General features: G+C 44.6%; 1 protein-coding gene across 1 annotated transcript in view; it reads left to right on the top strand.

Moving 5' to 3' along the window:
- Positions 1–21,377, top strand: part of LOC139374744 (spondin-1-like) — a 135,812-nt gene that overhangs the window by 61,254 nt on the left and 53,181 nt on the right. Inside the window, exons 4-6 of the mRNA XM_071115873.1 lie at positions 3,310–3,383; positions 3,577–3,699; positions 7,803–7,951. Coding sequence (XP_070971974.1) covers positions 3,310–3,383; positions 3,577–3,699; positions 7,803–7,951 — 346 coding nt within the window. The remainder of the gene's footprint in view (positions 1–3,309; positions 3,384–3,576; positions 3,700–7,802; positions 7,952–21,377) is intronic.

Raw genomic sequence — 21,377 nt, 5'->3', positions numbered from 1 at the left:
CCATCCTCTCCTGCTCTCTTTAAACATCTGCTCCTGCTCTCTTTAAACATCCGCTCCTGCCCTTAACAGCCATCCTCTCCTGCTCTCTTTAAACATTATCTCCTGCTCTCTTTAAACATCCTCTCCTGCTCTCAACACCCTGCCTCTCCTGCTCTCTTTAAACTTCCGCTCCTGCTCTCTACAGCCATCCTCTCCTGCTCTTTATCGCCACCCTCTCCTGTTCTTTATAGCCACCCTCTCCTGCTCTTTATAGCCATCCTCTTCTGCTCTCTACAGCCATCCTCTCCTGCTCTCTTTAAACATCCTTTCCTGCTCTCTACAGCCATCCTCTCATGCTCTCTACAGCCATCCTCTCCTGCGCTCTAGATTCATCCTCTCGTGCTCTCTAAAGCCATCCTCTCCTGCTCTCTTTAAACATCCTCTCCTGCTCTCTACAGCCATCCTCTCCTGCTCTCTTTAAACATTCTCTCCCACTCTCTACAGCCATCCTCTCCTGCTCTCTTTAAACATCCTCTCCTGCTCTCTACAGCCATGCTCTCCTGCTCTCTTTAAACATCCTCCCCTGCTCTCTATAGCCATCCTCTCCTGCTTTCTTTAAACTCCCTCTCTTCCTCTCTACAGCCATCGTCTCCTGCTCTCTTTAAACATCCTCTCCTGCTCTCTTTAAACATCTTCTCCTGCTCTCTATAAACATCCTCTCCTGCTCTCTACAGCCATGCTCTCCTGCTCTCTACAGCCATCCTATCCTGCTCTTTATTGCCACCCTCTCCTGTTCTTTATAGCCATCCTCTCCTGCTCTCTACAGCCATCCTCTCCTGCTCTTAATAAACATCCTCTCCTGCTCTCTACAGCCATCCTCTCCTTCTCTTTATAACCACCCCCTCCTGTTCTTTATAGCCATCCTCTCCTGCTCTCTACAGCCATCTTCTCCTGCTCTCTACAGCCATCCTCTCCTGCTCTCTTTAAACATCCTCTCATGCTCTCTACAGCCATCCTCTCCTGCTCTCTACAACCATCCTCTCCTGCTCTATATAGCCATCCTCTCCTGCTCTCTACAGCCATCCTCTCCTGCTCTCTACAGCCATCCTCTCCTGCTCTTTATAAACACCTTCTCCTGCTCTCTTTAAACATTCTCTCCCGCTCTCTACAGCCATGCTCTCCTGCTCTCTTTAAACTTCCTTCCCTGCTCTCTATAGCATCCTCTCCTGCTTTCTTTAAACACCCTCTCCTGCTCTCTACAGCCATCGTCTCCTGCTCTCTTTAAACATCCTCTCCTGCTCTCTACAGCCATCATTTCCTGCTCTCTTTAAACATCATCTCCTGCTCTCTACAGCCATGCTCTCCTGCTCTCTTTAAACTTCCTTCCCTGCTCTCTATAGCCATCCTCTCCTGCTCTCTTTAAACACCCTTTCCTGCTCTCTTGAAACATCCTCTCCTGCTCTCTATAGCCATCCTCTCCTGCTCTCTTTAAACATCCGCTCCTGCTCTCTTTAAACATCATCTCCTCCTCTCTTTAATCATCCTCCCCTTCTCTCTATAGCCACCCTCTCCTGCTTTCTTTAAACACCCTCTCCTGCTCTCTACAGCCATCGTCTCCTGCTCTCTTTAAACATCCTCTCCTGCTCTCTACAGCCATCATTTCCTGCTCTCTTTAAACATCATCTCCTGCTCTCTACAGCCATGCTCTCCTGCTCTCTTTAAACTTCCTTCCCTGCTCTCTATAGCCATCCTCTCCTGCTCTCTTTAAACACCCTTTCCAGCTCTCTTGAAACATCCTCTCCTGCTCTCTATAGCCACCCTCTCCTGCTCTCTTTAAACATCCTCTCCTGCTCTCTATAGCCACCCTCTCCTGCTCTTTATATCCACCCTCTCCTGCTCTTCCTAGCCATCCTCTCCTGCTCTCTACAGCCACCCTCTCCTGCTCTTTTTACCATCCTCTCCTGCTCTCTACAGCCACCCTCTCCTGTTCTTTATAGCCATCCTCTCCTGCTCTCTACATCCATCCTCTCCTGCTCTTTATAAACATCTTTTCATGCTCTCTACAGCCACCCTCTCCTGCTCTTTTTTACCATCCTCTCCTGCTCTCTACAGCCATCCTCTCCTGCTCTTTATAGCAACCCTCTCCTGTTCTTTATAGCCATCCTCTCCTGCTCTCTACATCCATCCTCTCCTGCTCTTTATAAACATATTCTCCTGCTCTCTACAGCCATCCTCTCCTGCTCTCTTTCAACATCCTCTCCTGCTCTCTATAGCCACCCTCTCTCCTCAGCGACACAGAGGTTGCAGGCTGGCAGCAGCACTGGAGACATGCAGCCCCAGCTCAAAGCCAGGGCCCATGTGCCTGGGTGTGGAACCACAACTAAAGGATCCTAAACTCTCCCACTGAAACTAATGGTCTGGACAGAAGCCTGGCCCAACCATTGGAGTGAAGAACATAACCATGGGAGAGAGCCATGCAAGTCATGGGTTAGTCAGGGATATTTTACCCAACTGCTACTGGATCCCATTGCTGAAAACAAATGTTAAGATATTGACATTGGGTTAAACTGATCTTTTTACAGAGTTTGTCCTCATCTGAACCTTAATAACTTGATGCGTCTAATATTAATCAATTACTGTGTCATATTTTAAAGTGAAATTATAAATTAAATGTATTATCAAGTTGCTTTATAACAAAGTCCCTGCTGAGCTCCATACAATGTAACTGTGGGCTTCAGAACAGCTGCATGGCTGAGGATGTATCCACAGCTTCCGTTTCCATCTACTGTGGAAACAGTTTGGGCTGGACCTTGTCTATTTGGCTCCCGGTCACTTAGATCCTGCTGTTTGATGAGTCCAGCACCATTTGATATTTTATCTTCAACCCCCAGATACATTGCCAATGTTCTTCCCTGGGAGATGAGGTTTAGAGAGTGCAGTCATAATTGTCACAGTGTTGATGGGCTGTCCTGTGGATCAGTCTCAGTCTGGACTCCTGGCTCTCTGTACGTTGGTATTCTGCAGAGGTTGATGGGGAGCAGGTCTGGCAGTGCCTCTGGGGTGGTCTCTGACGGGGTGGTCTCTGACGGGGTGGTCTTACCACCTCTCCTCAGAGGAAACAGACACTCCTTACGCACTACAAGAGAGAAAAAGAGGAGCATTCTAATGGCCGGGCATTGCTATTGGCACACAGTTTCTGTTGCGTGTACAAGTTTATGGCTCTCGGCAGTGTGTGTGTGTGTGTGTATGTGGATGCCCCTAGACGTTGTGTGCTGTATTTTTGTTGTGCTGTCAGTGAATAAAAGGACTGCTGTTCCTCCTCCTCTGCAGAGCCAGCATTGTGCAGAAGAGGATCATATACTTCCAGGATGAAGGCTCCCTCACCGTCAGATTGTGTGAGAAAGGTACAGCATATCTGTCCTATACCAATGTTACTTCTCACAGAACAGCCCTTTTATATGATCTGTTACCATAGATTATAATGGACATTCTGTATGGAGTCATATTCTTCAACTATTCTATTAGACCAAGCAACATCACCATTGTTATCCATTCTTTGTGCGTGTGTGTGTGCATGTGTATGTGTGTGCCTTTCAGAGGCTGTGTTTGGAGAGACCACAGAAAAGCCCCCTCTGGAATGCTGTGCCTGTGGGACGGCCAAGTACAGAGTCACCTTCTTTGGGAACTGGTCGGAGAAGATTCACCCTAAAGACTACCCCAGTAAGTCCCTCACTGGGGTCACACAGTATATCTACACCCCCACATGACTGTACAACCTCCCACCTGTTGCTCCTCTGTCCGTTTTCTATGGAGTGTGAAAGGATCTGCATTACAGTAATGAAGCAAGACATTGTGGTTGGGGAAGAAACACAAGAAGGTGACATTTTACCCTGGACATATTTAGACAGTCTGTTGACTCGAGTAACATGCTTATATTTTAGCAGATACTCTTATCCAGAGCGACTCACAGTAGTGAGTGCATACATTTTTTATACTGGTCCCCCGTGGTAAATGAAACCCACAGTTCCGGCATTGCAAGGGCAACGCTCTACCAACTGAGCCACACAAGACATACTGCATGTCCTAAAGCAGCACACTGTGGTTTAGAGGATTCCTCTCAAATTCTTTGTGTTTTGTTGGGATTTAAACGAAGAATGTTCAGTCAACGTAGGTCAGTAAAACAGTATCAAAGCTGTTATGACACTGTGACTTCTTGGAGCTGATGATCTGAACCACAGACCCTACGTATTCCTTGCAGTCAGCGTTATGTAGTCACAGCTTACGAAAGGAATCTCTATAAATAATTTGAGACAGGAAGAGGCTGTTTTGGCAGGAAATAAGAAAACAGGTTTTGGTACATTATAGCACATCACAGGGCTTCGCTATGGGCCTGATGGGTTTAAACAGATTACAGTGCCTTGCGAAAGTATTCGGCCCCCTTGATCTTTGCGACCTTTTGCCACATTTCAGGCTTCAAACATAAAGATATAAAACTGTATTTTTTTGTGAAGAATCAACACCAAGTGGGACACAATCATGAAGTGGAACGACATTTATTGGATATTTCAAACTTTTTTAACAAATCAAAAACTGAAAAATTGGGCGTGCTAAATTATTCAGCCCCCTTAAGTTAATACTTTGTAGCGCCACCTTTTGCTGCGATTACAGCTGTAAGTCGCTTGGGGTATGTCTCTATCAGTTTTGCACATCGAGAGACTGAAATATTTTCCCATTCCTCCTTGCAAAACAGCTCGAGCTCAGTGAGGTTGGATGGAGAGCATTTGTGAACAGCAGTTTTCAGTTCTTTCCACAGATTCTCGATTGGATTCAGGTCTGGACTTTGACTTGGCCATTCTAACACCTGGATATGTTTATTTTTGAACCATTCCATTGTAGATTTTGCTTTATGTTTTGGATCATTGTCTTGTTGGAAGACAAATCTCCGTCCCAGTCTCAGGTCTTTTGCAGACTCCATCGGGTTTTCTTCCAGAATGGTCCTGTATTTGGCTTCATCCATCTTCCCATCAATTTTAACCATCTTCCCTGTCCCTGCTGAAGAAAAGCAGGCCCAAACCATGATGCTGCCACCACCATGTTTGACAGTGGGGATGGTGTGTTCAGCTGTGTTGCTTTTACGCCAAACATAACGTTTTGCATTGTTGCCAAAAAGTTCAATTTTGGTTTCATCTGACCAGAGCACCTTCTTCCACATGTTTGGTGTGTCTCCCAGATGGCTTGTGGCAAACTTTAAACAACACTTTTTATGGATATCTTTAAGAAATGGCTTTCTTCTTGCCACTCTTCCATAAAGGCCAGATTTGTGCAATATACGACTGATTGTTGTCCTATGGACAGAGTCTAGCACCTCAGCTGTAGATCTCTGCAGTTCATCCAGAGTGATCATGGGCCTCTTGGCTGCATCTCTGATCAGTCTTCTCCTTGTATGAGCTGAAAGTTTAAAGGGACGGCCAGGTCTTGGTAGATTTGCAGTGGTCTGATACTCCTTCCATTTCAATATTATCGCTTGCACAGTGCTCCTTGGGATGTTTAAAGCTTGGGAAATCTTTTTGTATCCAAATCCGGCTTTAAACTTCTTCACAACAGTATCTCGGACCTGCCTGGTGTGTTCCTTGTTCTTCATGATGCTCTCTGCGCTTTTAACGGACCTCTGAGACTATCACAGTGCAGGTGCATTTATACGGAGACTTGATTACACACAGGTGGATTGTATTTATCATCATTAGTCATTTAGGTCAACATTGGATCATTCAGAGATCCTCACTGAACTTCTGGAGAGAGTTTGCTGCACTGAAAGTAAAGGGGCTGAATAATTTTGCACGCCCAATTTTTCAGTTTTTGATTTGTTAAAAAAGTTTGAAATATCCAATAAATGTCGTTCCACTTCATGATTGTGTCCCACTTGTTGTTGATTCTTCACAAAAAAATACAGTTTTATATCTTTATGTTTGAAGCCTGAAATGTGGCAAAAGGTCGCAAAGTTCAAGGGGGCCGAATACTTTCGCAAGGCACTGTAACTGTATAGTTTGCCTTTCCCTCCAGCGGTATATAGAATCTTTCACAAATAGTAACGTAATTACATTGAAGGATTTCTGAGGAGAGTGCTGAGGGACCATAGTACCAAGCTTCAATTGTCTTTTGATAGAGTTATATATATACAGTACCGTACAGTCACGTCCAAAATTATTGGCACCCTTGGTCAAGAGTGTGTGCAACTGGTGAACTGGAGTCAGGTGCAGGAGAGCAGAGACGAGTGAACAGGCACACTTTATTTGGCAGTGTCACGGCTTTCTTCCTGTGAAGGAGAGGCGGACCAAAACGCAGCGTGGTTCTTTAATAAGAAAACTCAAACATGAACAAACTACAAAACAATAAACGGGAAAACCGTAACAGTCCTAACTGGAGCATAAAACACAAAGACAGGAAACAATCACCCACAAAATACCCAAAGAATATGGCTGCCTAAATATGGTTCCCAATCAGAGACAACAATAAACACGTGCCTCTGATTGAGAACCAATCTAGGCAACCATAGACTTACCTAGACACCTAAACTGAACACAACAACATAAATCTACAAAAATCCCTAGACAAGACAAAACACATAAATCACCCATGTCACACCCTGGCCTAACCAAAATAATAAAGAAAACAAAGATAACTAAGGCCAGGGCGTGAAAGGCAGAAGGAAAACAGTCGGACGCCGACTATAGCGAAAACGACACTCCCACCAAAGGCAAAAGCGAATAGCACACTCGTCACACAAATAATGTACAGCATATAATACCACTGGTTCCAAACAAGACCCGGCGAGAAACCAGCATGAAGTGTCACACATGACATGTAACGAGCAATTACACACACAGACATGGGGGGAACAGAGGATAATATACAAGTAGAGTGATGAGGGGACATTAAACAGGTGTGCGGAAAAACAAGACAAAACAAATGGAAAATGAAAGGTGGAGCGGCGATGGCTAGAAGACCGGTGACGTCGACCGCCGAGCGCCAGCCGAACAAGGAGAGGAGCCGACTTTGGCGGGAGTCATGACACCCTTGATAAAGATGAGCAAAAAGACTGTATAAAATAATACAAATACTGAGCTATGCAAAAACAATGTAATACTAATACAATTGCTCACCAAAAAAAAATTAACCACTATTTTTTTTTCTTCTAAAAGATTGAGTCAAAATTATTGCCACCTCTGTTTTCTATACCCTTCAATATCTCACCTTGCGACGTGAAGGGCACTGAGCCTTTTTCCTAAATGTTTTATGAGATTGAAAAACACATTGGGAGGGAGGGATCTTAGTCTTAGGGATCTTAATTATTTGTTTTTACTTGTTTTTACAAAATGTATTTCTCTCTTTTTAAATGTTAAGCATACAATATAGCTCAGTATTGTATAATTTTTTTTATACAGTCTTTTTTGCTGATTTTTATCAAGGATGCTAATCATTTTGGACCTGACTGACCTGACTGTACACATATATATGTGGTGTGACAGGGTCTATTCCAGCCTCAACTCTCTCAGTAATGACGAGGGCTCCAGCAATGGTAGTGCAGGCCTCACATTGTAACTAACAATGACCTTCCAGCCACATGCACAGTCAAAGGCAGGAGTGATCTGTCAGCCTCTACACACGCTGGCACTTACGCACGCACGCTGGCACGCACGCACGCACACACACACACACACACACACACACACACACACACACACACACACACACACACACACACACACACACACACACACTTTATTTCTTTGTCAAATTGTCTCTTTGTTTCCCCACCTATACAGGACGTGCCAATCATTGGTCAGCCCTCATCGGGGCATCCCACTCCAGGAGCTACGTCCTGTGGGAGTATAGGGGCTTCGCCAGTGAAGGGGTGAAACAGGTGGCAGAGCTGGGGTCTCCAGTTAAGATGGAGGAAGAGATTAGACAGAAGGTGAGCTTGGTGAGACTATGATAGAAGAGAGATGCAGACTGTACAGTCAGGAGGTAAAACCAAACATCATGGATTCAGGCTACAGGAGGCCAGAGGGAGGAGCTATAGGAGAATGGTCTCATTATAATGGCTGGAATGGAATAGATGGAACAGAGTCAAACCTGTGGTTTCCATATGTTTGATGTGTTTGAAACCATTCTATTTATTCCATTACAATGAGCCCATCCTTTAGAATCTCCTCCCACCAGCCTCCTCTGGTTCAGACCTGTTCATGTACACTGATCAGCTATATCTCCAATCTCGGATGTCTTGATATTTCTATTCTTTCAGCTGAGTCTTTTCTGTGCAGACCTACGTAGTAATATCTCCTACCTGTCTCCGCCTCTGAAACAGCATGTCAAAGGTTGATCAGCTAATGGAAGGTCCTCCCTGACATCTTAATGAAACACTTTAGTCCGTATATTGGCTGATCTGCACCACTCTGCTGTTTAACGTTCATTTCCTGCTATTGGGTGACATGGCAACAATAGAGTGTTGAGCCCAGGGACAGATGAGATGCTGAGGGGCATTATGGGATGGCTGTGGAGGAGAGGGGGCATAGCTAATGGAGGGAGAAGTGAGAGAGGACGGCCACATCACAGAGAATCTTAAAGAAGAACTGAACTCGAGAACTAACTTCTCTCGTTGAAAACGGCATATGAGATTGAAATCAGTCCGAAGCATTTATTCCAGTGCTAAAATTGACCAAAAAAAGTGCAAGTAGGTTAATTTTGGTCGTAAAGTCAGTATCTTCCAGAACAGAGTTTCTTGAGATTTGAGTAAAAGAGTTCGTCATGACTTATTTGAGGGTTGGGTTTTGAATTCGACAATGCCCACTTGCCCACTAACATGGGATAAACAGCTGAGGTGAATGTGCTCTCCAGTCGTACAGCAGAACACACTGACAGTGAGACAGACCTGCCCAGCAGCACAGCAGATTGGACTTTGTTTACATACTGTCAGACAGCATGTGGCGCATTTCTTTACTTGAGAAATACTAAAACCTCCTTGGCAAATACATCAAAATGAAATACAGATTCCTTGAGTCATCTTAGATTCTGAATATTTTGAGCAAGTGATGCTGGCTTTGTTCCTATGGTGTCTCATGGTGTTACATGCCTCCTTGAAGGAGGGAGGCGCAGGAATCAGGAGCATGAGAGCAAGGAAGTCCCAGTGGCACAATAGTTTATTAGAAGTCCCAACTCAAACACAACATGAGGGGGAATACGCCCAAACGAGGTCGCCACACAGGGAAATAAACGTCACACATGGAGGAGAAACCTCTACTCCTAAACACATCCCAAAAACGGTACAACTGCCGCGTGAAACAAAACCCTGTGGTGCAGATACGCACCCCTAACAAAGCAACTACAGAAAACAATCCCGCACAAAGACTAGCAGGCAGCGGAGGTAAATAAACCCACCGAAATCAACTACTAGGACCGCCGAGCGCCGCCCAAACAGGGAGAGGAGCCACCTTCGGTGGAAGTCGTGACACATGGGGGACAAACATCAGTAACTGCTACATCGAACCCCCTGAAACTTGAAACCATTTTATTCTTAATTAGCAACAGAAAAAAAACATGCAGAATCGGTGTGTTCAGGAAAAAGCTCGTAACCCACGTGGGATCCTTTGTCTTTCCTACAATGCTGTGATGGCTGACAGATCATAGGGAATGTTAACACGTTTCAGATGGATGATAGAGCGCCATGTTCTGTTCGACCTCTGTCACTTGCAAATATATGATTGGTTGTCACATATTCTGGATACGGGCCACAATCACCTGTGGTAGTGCTCCCACTTTCAACTCGTCTGTTTTTACGTTTTAAACACTTAAACAAGTTGAATGATTGAATGTTGTTGTTGTAAGACATGGGTGTGATATCAAAGTATAATTCAAACCACAGGAATGAGCATAATACTTTGAAATCGAAACACTCTTGCAAAAGTTATATTACTAATTGAAATTGGTTATGAAATTAAATAGTGATAGAATTACATTGGACACAGATTAGTAATGGTCTTTACTGTATAGGATGCAGATGCTTCCAGAATTCAAAGAGCAGTCTGGTGGTGGTGTTATGACTGTTTGTGAATGTGACAGTGACCAGTGTTCTCACAGCCCCTGTCATCCATCCACAGCAGTGCACTGGCCTGTCAACACACAGTCTACACCATTCATCACACCTGTCATCCATCCACTGCAGTGCACTGGCCTGTCAACACACAGTCTACACCATTCATCACACCTGTCATCCATCCACTGCAGTGCACTGGCCTGTCAACACACAGTCTACACCATTCATCACACCTGTCATCCATCCACTGCAGTGCACTGGCCTGTCAACACACAGTCTACACCATTCATCACACCTGTCATCCATCCACAGCAGTGCACTGGCCTGTCAACACACAGTCTACACCATTCATCACACCTGTCATCCATCCACTGCAGTGCACTGGCCTGTCAACACACAGTCTACACCATTCATCACACCTGTCATCCATCCACAGCAGTGCACTGGCCTGTCAACACACAGTCTACACCATTCATCACACCTGTCATCCATCCACTGCAGTGCACTGGCCTGTCAACACACAGTCTACACCATTCATCACACCTGTCATCCATCCACAGCAGTGCACTGGCCTGTCAACACACAGTCTACACCATTCATCACACCTGTCATCCATCCACTGCAGTGCACTGGCCTGTCAACACACAGTCTACACCATTCATCACACCTGTCATCCATCCACAGCAGTGCACTGGCCTGTCAACACACAGTCTACACCATTCATCACACCTGTCATCCATCCACTGCAGTGCACTGGCCTGTCAACACACAGTCTACACCATTCATCACACCTGTCATCCATCCACTGCAGTGCACTGGCCTGTCAACACACAGTCTACACCATTCATCACACCTGTCATCCATCCACAGCAGTGCACTGGCCTGTCAACACACAGTCTACACCATTCATCACACCTGTCATCCATCCACTGCAGTGCACTGGCCTGTCAACACACAGTCTACACCATTCATCACACCTGTCATCCATCCACAGCAGTGCACTGGCCTGTCAACACACAGTCTACACCATTCATCACACCTGTCATCTGTTTGCTTTGGAATGCCGTCTCCTGTATTATAGACAGGTTGGTTGTTGAGCAACACAACCGACTCCTGCGCAACAATGGGGCAAAACAGACGGGGTTGGCTTAGATTGTTGACAACATGTAAACTATATTTAGTCTCCAATGTTTTTAAAAACATCAATACACTTGTTGTCTCTCAAATACGTCGTTACAGTTGTTGGTTAGCTATCTAGTGAATCTTAGCCATGTTAGCATTTACATGAAATCAGTTCATAAAACACCTTAAAACAAGACATGGCATCAAGAACAAGATGAAACTGTCTGAAGCGAGTCACGATTCCCCACATGGAAGTTTATTATCATTGTTGGTAGCTATCTAGCGATCCAGAATCAACTCGTGCGCATCGTTTTCGTGACGTTGTCAGCTAACCAATTTATATCATACATCAATGTGGCCATCAGAGATCTTGTTTTTTTTTTATGTGATCCTACTTAGGCCATTTATATAATGGCTTACATACTGGAAATATCTACCTATACATCCTTATCTATAACACAGCTGGTTTCACCTTGTGTTGAAGTGTCCATTTCTCTCTGAAGATGTGGACGTAACAGGGAGGTATTTAGAGTGAAATCATAGATATGGCAGCAGTGTTTTGGCATCTGTGAGTGTCTCTCTGACAACATGACTGTTTGTGGGTTACCTGTCACTCCTGCTATCTGGGCTTTGGAGCAGCTTTTTATTGTCAGAGAGATTGTCAGTCTTTTCCACTTGCAGATTTGTATTTTTGTAATCAGTATTTTGTATCCTGTGATTTAACAGTCATTGCTAATAGAAAATAGAACGCAAAGTGGCTGCACACACATGCTTCCTTTGTCAAAGCTCACACAATCATTGATCAACTTCCTGATGTTTGCTCTTAAATAGGCAATCTATAGTTTTGGTAAACAGCTGGGGAAATGTAACCACTCGGAAATTCATAGACAGCGCTCTGGATGCAAGGACTGACCATCCATGGGATAAAAAAGGACACTTTTAACCATGTTTTGAGACTATGAAGTGTTTGACTACAATTACATTGTTTACAAACAATCAGTACAACATGCTTACAGTTTATTTTATTATTATAGTAGCAATAGAGGATTGCCCCTTTTAGACAGCCAGGAATGCTTAATGCTGTATAGGGATACATGTCGCTCTAAGCCACAGCAATTGCTTCTATTCTGTTGAATTGAGAAACTGGCTATTGGCTGTTGTAGTATGTGCTTTCATTCTCACTTTCATTTAGTGATCATCATTTGACAATGTCGCGGGAAGAAATATTGTCCAGTTTTGGCGGTGATTACATTCTCTAAATCTGCTGCTGACCTTGGGAAATGCTACTGAAGGAGCTCAGAATCCATTTCTAGCCAGGGAAGGGAAATAGTTTCTGCTGAACACTGAAACACTGGTACATAACAGTAGACTCAAGATAAGGCAGAGAAAACATGGTCTGAATTAACAGACACCATAGGACAGGAGCTCGAGGTGAAACTCAGAATGTTAATCTCCATGCTCTGCTATTTACATGAAGTAAAGACAGAATCAAAATAAATGGTTCTGAACACTTCATTACAATGTTACGCTGTACATTTCAATTTGTGTAAATAATAACTGAAGATTATTTCTCAAGATAATATCATTTTTTTTTTTTTTTTGTAATGAGCTGTACGAGCAAATTCTGATTTGTATAATTTGAATCGCCTTCTGTACACATAGAAAAAAATAGTTATTCGGCTGTCCCCATAGGAGAACCCTTTTTGGTTCCTTCTAGGTAGAACCCTTTTTGGTTCCAGGTAGAACTCTTTTGGGTTCCATGTGGAATTCTCTTTGTAAAGGGTTCTACCTGGAACCAAAGGGTTCTACCTAGAACAAAAAGGGTTCTTCAAAGGGTTATCCTATGTGGATGTCCGAATAACCCTTTTAGGTTCTATATAGCACCTTTTTTCTAAGAGTGTCCTGTTATTCTGGAAGTTATTTTCAATGTTTATTAATGGTCCCATTCTGGCTCTGGTAGCCATGACTTATACAGGCATTTGTTGAAGTGCTGTGGACTGTGGAGATTGTTGTCCTTGAGCTCAACCAACTGTCATCTTGTATAGAGGGGCTGTGGAACCGATGAGAGGACAGAGTAAGGGTGTCAAACATGAAGATTACATATTGATGAGGTTCAAGTGAGGGGGCCATACTCATAGCATAGGTAGAAAGCAATACAGCATTTCAGTGAAGTTATTGAAAAGATTGCCCCTTTAAGTAGTCTGTTCTTTTGAAAATGTACAGTAGGACCTTGGTACAGATGTATGCTCCTTGCCAAGGATTTGTATTCCAGATATAATTATTATTGGGTGTTTTATGATGATCCCCATCAGGTAACATGTGTATTGTGCTAACTATTACCAATTCACAGTATGAAGTTAATGACAACTGGGCTTATGCTGTAATGTTGTCCTCTAACCAAGGCGATGTGGTGAGTGCCTTCAGTGTTCTCTGATGTAACAGTGCTGTGAACTTTCCATTTCCTCTAACAGTATGGTGCATTCCATTTGCATACAATTGACATCCTTGGAATGCCTAACAACACAATCTGTGTGTGTGTGTGTGTGTGTGTGTGTGTGTGTGTGTGTGTGTGTGTGTGTGTGTGTGTGTGTGTGTGTGTGTGTGTGTGTGTGTGTGTGTGTGTGTGTGTGTGTAGGTGCGTGCATGCGTTGAATCACAAAGCAGCTAACATATTGAGATTAGACATGGGCAACACGCACTGAGTAATTCAACATTTACATGCATTATCAATGGCTCAGATGATACACATTTAATGTAATGTCCGTATTGTAAGGACCCCCACAAACGCAGCAAATTGAAAACATGCACATTTACATGTCACATTTCCAGGCTATAAATTGTGAGGAAATGCTTGCAAGTTCGGAATCAGACTCTAATTAACATTTGGCAGGACATCACTGTCATGCAGTGTATCCCTCTATATCTCCCTCTGTATCCCTCTGTATCCCACTCTATATCTCCCTCTGTATCCCTCTGTATCCCCCTCTATATCTCCCTCTGTATTCCTCTGTATCCCCCTCTATATCTCCCTATGTATCCCTCTGTATCCCCCTCTATATCTCCCTCTGTATTCCTCTATATCCCCCTCTATATCCCTCTATATCCCCCTCTATATATCCCTTTGTATCCCTCTATATCCCCCTCTATATCCCTCTATATCCCCCTCTATATCTCCCTCTGTATCCCTCTGTATCCCCCTCTATATCTTCCTCTATATCCCTATCTGTATCCCTCTCTATATCCCTCTCTATATCCCTCTCTATATCCTCCTCTATATCCCTGTCTGTATCCCTCTCTATTTCCCTCTATATCCGCTCTATGTCCCTCTATATCCCTCTCTATATCCCACTCTGTATCCCCCTCTGTATCTCCCTCTGTATCTCCCTCTATATCCCTCTCTGTATCCCTCTCTATATCCCCCTCTATACCCCTATCTGTATCCCCCTCTGTATCCCTCTCTATATCCCCCTCTATACCCCTATCTGTATCCCTCTCTATATCCCTCTCTGTATCCCCCTCTGTATCTCCCTCTGTATCCCTCTCTATATCCCTCTCTATATCCCTCTCTGTATCCCTCGCTGTATCCCTCTCTGTATCCCTCTCTATATCCCTCTCTGTATCCCTCTCTATATCCTCCTCTATATCCCTCTCTGTATCCCTCTCTATATCTCCCTCTGTATCTCCCTCTGTATCTCCCTCTATATCCCTCTCTGTATCCCTCTCTATATCCTCCTCTATACCCCTATCTGTATCCCACTCTGTATCCCTCTCTTTATCCCCCTCTATATCCCCCTCTGTATCTCCCTCTATATCCCCCTCTGTATCTCTCTCTATATTCCTCTCTATATCCCTCTCTGTCACCCCTCTGTATCTCCCTCTGTATCTCCCTCTATATCCCTCTCTATATCCCTCTATATCCCCCTCTATATCTCCCTCTGTATCCCTCTGTATCCCCCTCTATATCTTCCTCTATATCCCTCTATATCCCCCTCTATATCTCTTCTGTATCCCTCTATATCCCCCTCTATATCCCTCTATATCCCCCTCTATATCTCCCTTTGTATCCCTCTATATCCCCCTCTATATCCCTCTCTATATCCCCCTCTGTATCTTCCTCTATATCCCCCTCTATATCTCCCTCTGTATCTTCCTCTATATCTCCCTCTGTATCCCTCTATATCTCCCTCTGTATCTTCCTCTATATCCCCCTCTATATCTCCCTCTGTATCCCTCTATATCTCCCTCTGTATCTTCCTCTATATCCCCCTCTATATCTCCCTCTCTATCCCTCTATATCTCCCTCTGTATCCCTCTATATCCCCCTCTATATCTCCCTCAGTATCCAAGTCTGTATCCCACACTGTATCTTCCTCTATATCCCTCTCTATATCCCGTCTGTATCTCTCTCTATATCTCCCTCTGTATCCCTCTATATCCCCCTCTATATCCACTCTGTATCTCTCTCTATATCTCCCTCTGTATCCCTCTATATCCCCCTCTATATGCAATTCTGTATCCCTCTCTATATCCCCCTCTATATCCCCCTCTGTATCTCCCTCTATATCACTCTCTGTATCCCTCTCTATATCCCCTCTGTATCCCTCTCTATATCCCCCTCTATATCCACCTCTGTATCTTCCTCTATATCCCCCTCTGTATCCCGCTCCGTATCCCTCTCTGTATCCCTCTCTATATCCCTCTCTGTATCCCTCTCTATATCCCTCTCTATATCCCTCTCTATATCCATCTCTGTATCCCTCTCTGTATCCCTCTCTATATCCCTCACTGTATCCCTCTCTATATCCCACTCTGTATCCCTCTTTGTATCCCTCTCTGTATCCCTCTCTATATCCCTCTCTGTATCCCTCTCTGTATCCCTCTCTATATCCCTCTCTGTATCCCTCTCTATATCCCTCTCTGTATCCCTCTCTATATCCTCCTCTATACCCCTATCTGTATCCCTCTCTATATCTCTCTCTATATCCCACTCTGTATCCCCCTCTGTATCTCTCTCTGTATCCCTCTCTATATCCCTCTCTATATCCCTCTCTGTATCCCTCTCTGTATCCCTCTCTGTATCCCCCTCTGTATCCCTCTCTATATCCCCCTCTATATCCCTCTCTGTATCCCTCTCTATATCCCTCTCTATATCCCTCTCTATATCTCTCTCTATATCCTCCTCTATATCCCTGTCTGTATCCCTCTCTATTTCCCTCTATATCCCGCTCTATGTCCCTCTATACCCCTCTCTATATCCCACTCTGTATCCCCCTCTGTATCTCCCTCTATATCCCTCTCTGTATCCCTCTCTATATCCTCCTCTATACCCATATCTGTATCCCCCTCTGTATCCCTCTCTATATCCCTCTCTATATCCCTCTCTGTATCCCTCTCTGTATCCCTATCTGTATCCCTCCCTATATCCCTCTCTGTATCCCTCTCTATATCCTCCTCTATATCCCTCTCTGTATCCCTCTCTATATCTCCCTCTGTATCTCCCTCTGTATCTCCCTCTATATCCCCTCTGTATCCCTCTCTATATCCTCCTCTATACCCCTATCTGTATCCCACTCTGTATCCCTCTCTTTATCCCCCTCTATATCCCCCTCTGTATCTCCCTCTATATCCCCCTCTCTATCTCTCTCTATATTCCTCTCTATATCCCTCTCTGTCACCCCCTCTGTATCTCCCTCTGTATCTCCCTCTATATCCCTCTCTGTATCCCTCTCTATATCCCTCTCTGTATCCCTCTCTGTATCTCCCTCTGTATCTCCCTCTGTATCCCTCTCTGTATCCCTCTCTATATCCTCCTCTATACCCCTATCTGTATCCCTCTCTGTATCCCTCTCTATATCCCTCTCTGTATCCTTCTGTATCCCCCTCTATATCCCCCTCTGTATCTCTCTCTATATCCCTCTCTATATCCCCCTCTGTATCCCCCTCTATATCCCTCTCTTTATCCCCCTCTGTATCCCTCTCTATAGCCCCCTCTTTATCCCCCTCTATATTTCCCTCTGTATCTCCCTCTATATCTCCCTCTATATCTTCTCTGTATCTCTCTCTATATCCCCCTCTAAATCCCCCTCTATATCCCCCTCTGTATCCCCCTCTATATCCCCCTCTATATCCCCCTCTATATCCCTCTCTGTATCCCTCTCTATATCCCCCTCTCTATCTCCCTCTATAAATCTCTCTCTACATCCCCCTCTCTATCTCCCTCTCTATATCCCCCTCTATATCTCTCTCTGTATCCCTCTCTATATCCCCCTCTATATCCCTCTATATCTCCCTCTCTATATCCCCCTCTCTATCTCCCTCTCTATCTCCCTCTATATCCCTCTCTATATCCCGTTCTGTATCCCGCTAAGTATCCCTCTCTGTATCCCTCTCTATATCCCTCTCTGTATCCCTCTCTATATCCTCCTCTATATCCCTCTCTGTATCCCTCTCTGTATCCCTCTCTATATCCCTCTCTGTTACCCTCTCTGTATCTCCCTCTGTATCTCCCTCTATATCCCTCTCTGTATCCCTCTCTATATCCTCCTCTATATCCCTCTCTGTATCCCTCTCTGTATCCCTCTCTATATCCCTCTCTGTTACCCTCTCTGTATCTCCCTCTGTATCTCCCTCTATATCCCTCTCTGTATCCCTCTCTATATCGTCCTATATACCCCTATCTGTATCCCTCTCTGTATCCCCCTCTCTATCTCCCTCTATATCTCCTACTCTGTATCCCCCTCTCTATCTCCCTCTATATTCTCCTCAAGAGGATTTAATCAGCTCAATTTTGAGCTGGGGCAACTAAAGTAAATGCGATCTCTGGAGAGCTCTGTCTGTCTGTCGGCCCGGCCTTTCCACCACGCCTGCTAGCCCTAACAGTCCACACTATTGCCTAATGCTTTTTACAGACATTCTTAAGCTTTCAGGGTTTTGGATGGCCACCACAGGATTCTTCACTGTGTGAATCTTCTGCTCGCTGGGCACGTTCGGGCAGGATTGTTTGAAAGGTGTTCCAGTAGTTTATCGAGGAACAATTGTCTAATTTCAACCAACTGGCAGTTTCTGGTTGCCTGTCAGCTCAGCTTTGTGATTTTTCACAGAGACATCAGTATTTGAAAGACAGGCCTAACCCCTCTCTTGGCTTCTGAGGCTGATCTTACAATAGACTTCCCTGTACAATAAAACCTGGCATAGTCTGATAAACAATGACATGGCTTGAAACTGAATTGAATTGCCTTTTACTGAGGTATACATTTCTATTCCTTGTTTTCTAGGAAAGTTTCCTCAACCAGCAATGATTGTTGCTTAGAAAATACATATAAAACAGTGGATACTGAGGGGAGGATGGCTCATAATAATGGCTGGAACTGAGAAAATGGAATGGCATCAAATACATGGAAACAATGTACTTGATGTATTTGATACCATTCCACTTATTCCGCCCCAGCCATTTCCACTAACCTGTCCTCCCCAATTAAGCTGCCACCAACCTCCTGTGATATAAAACTATAGTGATTTCTGACTTCACTCACCATTGTCACTACAGAAAACTTTAATATACAGTATACAGACCAGGTAATTCCACATTCTGTTATAGACATCAGAAGTCCGCCTTATGTTACAGAGAGAATGACATAACAGACCAATCAGAACTCATCTCTCTGCATTTCCAACCGCTCCATTATATCAGCCAATCATGAGTAGCCAGAAAGGGTTCTTTCTCCTTGGCTAAACTAGGCTCATAATTTACATTTTGAATGAATGTTTACAGATTTCATACGAGTTTGTAATGAATGCACATTAAATGCTTTTTGTTATTGCCCTACTGTGAAAGAGGAACTATGGTCAAAAACCCACGTTAAGGAATTTAGATACATAGTTATGCTGACAAATATTTTATCTGGTTTCTACAGAACTGTGGATCCCACTCATCTGTGTACAGTCTGGCCATAGTGCTATACACATTCTATTTCAGCTGGTCAAACGTGTTTGTTTGTGCCCTCCACCCACTTTAAATGATTTTTCAGGGGATGAGAGAGGCTTTCCCTCCACTGTTAGGCTGCAGCCTAAGCACCCATGTTTGACTCGGTCCACTCTGCCAGTCTACTCTGTTGAGGCCTGGTGACCACCAATACACCAGGGGAGAAAGCCTGGTCCAGAGGCACACAGTTCATGGGCTCCAGTAAGCCCGGGATTACAGGGGAATCTCAAACATCCAGCGGGGAATTAGCTCTGATAATATGGAGGACAAAGCCCAAGATTTCCTAGCAAATCTCTAATCCTGGGCATGGAGGAGAGATATGCCTCACAGCACCCATAGGTGTGCATAGGGAAGCAATTTTGCTGGGGTTAATCCGACCGGTATTGTAGCTGGTAGAATACTCAGGTGAATATTGAAAGGAAATGTAGATTGTTTTGGTTGTATAGTTTTGCAGAGCTTGCAGACTTCCTTTAGTGGTAGAGCAGTATTTTAACAGTGTCATATGATATAGCACTGTATGGGTCTGGAGGTTATATGCAAATGTCATAGGCAACATGCACTAGCTATGCACACAAAGGGTCTTTCCTTGGACAGAAACCTGTAAATTAGTGTGCAAACATTTAGACCAATTTCGCTGTAAACAAAGTTTAGAGTTTCTCGTCAGTTATCGTCAATCTGGAAATCGACAAAGTGCATCTGTATCTTTTCCTCTCCAGACACTTCACAGCCTCCCTTCCTTTCGACTGGAATGTCTGTCCTCCGTCTCATAAACACTTCACAGACTCCCTTCCTTTCGACTGGAATGTCTGTCCTCCGTCTCATAAACACTTCACAGACTCCCTTCCTTTCGACTGGAATGTCTGTCCTCCGTCTCATAAACACTTCACAGACTCCCTTCCTTTCCACTGGAATGTCTGTCCTCCGTCTCATAAACACTTCACAGACTCCCTTCCTTTCGACTGGAATGTCTGTCCTCCGTCTCATAAACACTTCACAGACTCCCTTCCTTTCGACTGGAATGTCTGTCCTCCGTCTCATAAACACTTCACAGACTCCCTTCCTTTCGACTGGAATGTCTGTCCTCCGTCTCATAAACACTTCACAGCCTCCCTTCCTTTCGACTGGAATGTCTGTCCTCCGTCTCATAAACACTTCACAGACTCCCTTCCTTTCGACTGGAATGTCTGTCCTCCGTCTCATAAACACTTCACAGACTCCCTTCCTTTCGACTGGAATGTCTGTCCTCCGTCTCATAAACACTTCACAGACTCCCTTCCTTTCGACTGGAATGTCCGTCCTCCGTCTCATAAACACTTCACAGCCTCCCTTCCTTTCGACTGGAATGTCCGTCCTCCGTCTCATAAACACTTCACAGCCTCCCTTCCTTTCGACTGGAATGTCTGTCCTCCGTCTCATAAACACTTCACAGACTCCCTTCCTTTCGACTGGAATGTCCGTCCTCCGTCTCATAAACACTTCACAGACTCCCTTCCTTTCGACTGGAATGTCTGTCCTCCGTCTCATAAACACTTCACAGACTCCCTTCCTTTCGACTGGAATGTATGTCCTCCGTCTCATAAACACTTCACAGACTCCCTTCCTTTCGACTGGAATGTATGTCCTCCGTCTCATAAACACTTCACAGACTCCCTTCCTTTCGACTGGAATGTATGTCCTCCGTCTCATAAACACTTCACAGACTCCCTTCCTTTCGACTGGAATGTCCGTCCTCCGTCTCATAAACACTTCACAGACTCCCTTCCTTTCGACTGGAATGTCCGTCCTCCGTCTCATAAACACTTCACAGACTCCCTTCCTTTCGACTGGAACGTCTGTCCTCCGTCTCATAAACACTTCACAGACTCCCTTCCTTTCGACTGGAATGTCTGTCCTCCGTCTCATAAACACTTCACAGACTCCCTTCCTTTCGACTGGAATGTCTGTCCTCCGTCTCATAAACACTTCACAGACTCCCTTCCTTTCGACTGGAATGTCTGTCCTCCGTCTCATAAACACTTCACAGACTCCCTTCCTTTCGACTGGAATGTCTGTCCTCCGTCTCATAAACACTTCACAGACTCCCTTTCGACTGGAATGTCTGTCGTCCGTCTCATAAACACTTCACAGACTCCCTTCCTTTCGACTGGAATGTCTGTCCTCCGTCTCATAAACACTTCACAGACTCATCTGGACAAGAGGAATACC

The sequence above is a fragment of the Oncorhynchus clarkii genome, chromosome 2, assembly GCF_045791955.1.
Source record: "Oncorhynchus clarkii lewisi isolate Uvic-CL-2024 chromosome 2, UVic_Ocla_1.0, whole genome shotgun sequence".
NCBI classification, from domain to species: domain Eukaryota; kingdom Metazoa; phylum Chordata; class Actinopteri; order Salmoniformes; family Salmonidae; genus Oncorhynchus; species Oncorhynchus clarkii.
This window is presented reverse-complemented; position numbering and strand designations above follow the sequence as displayed.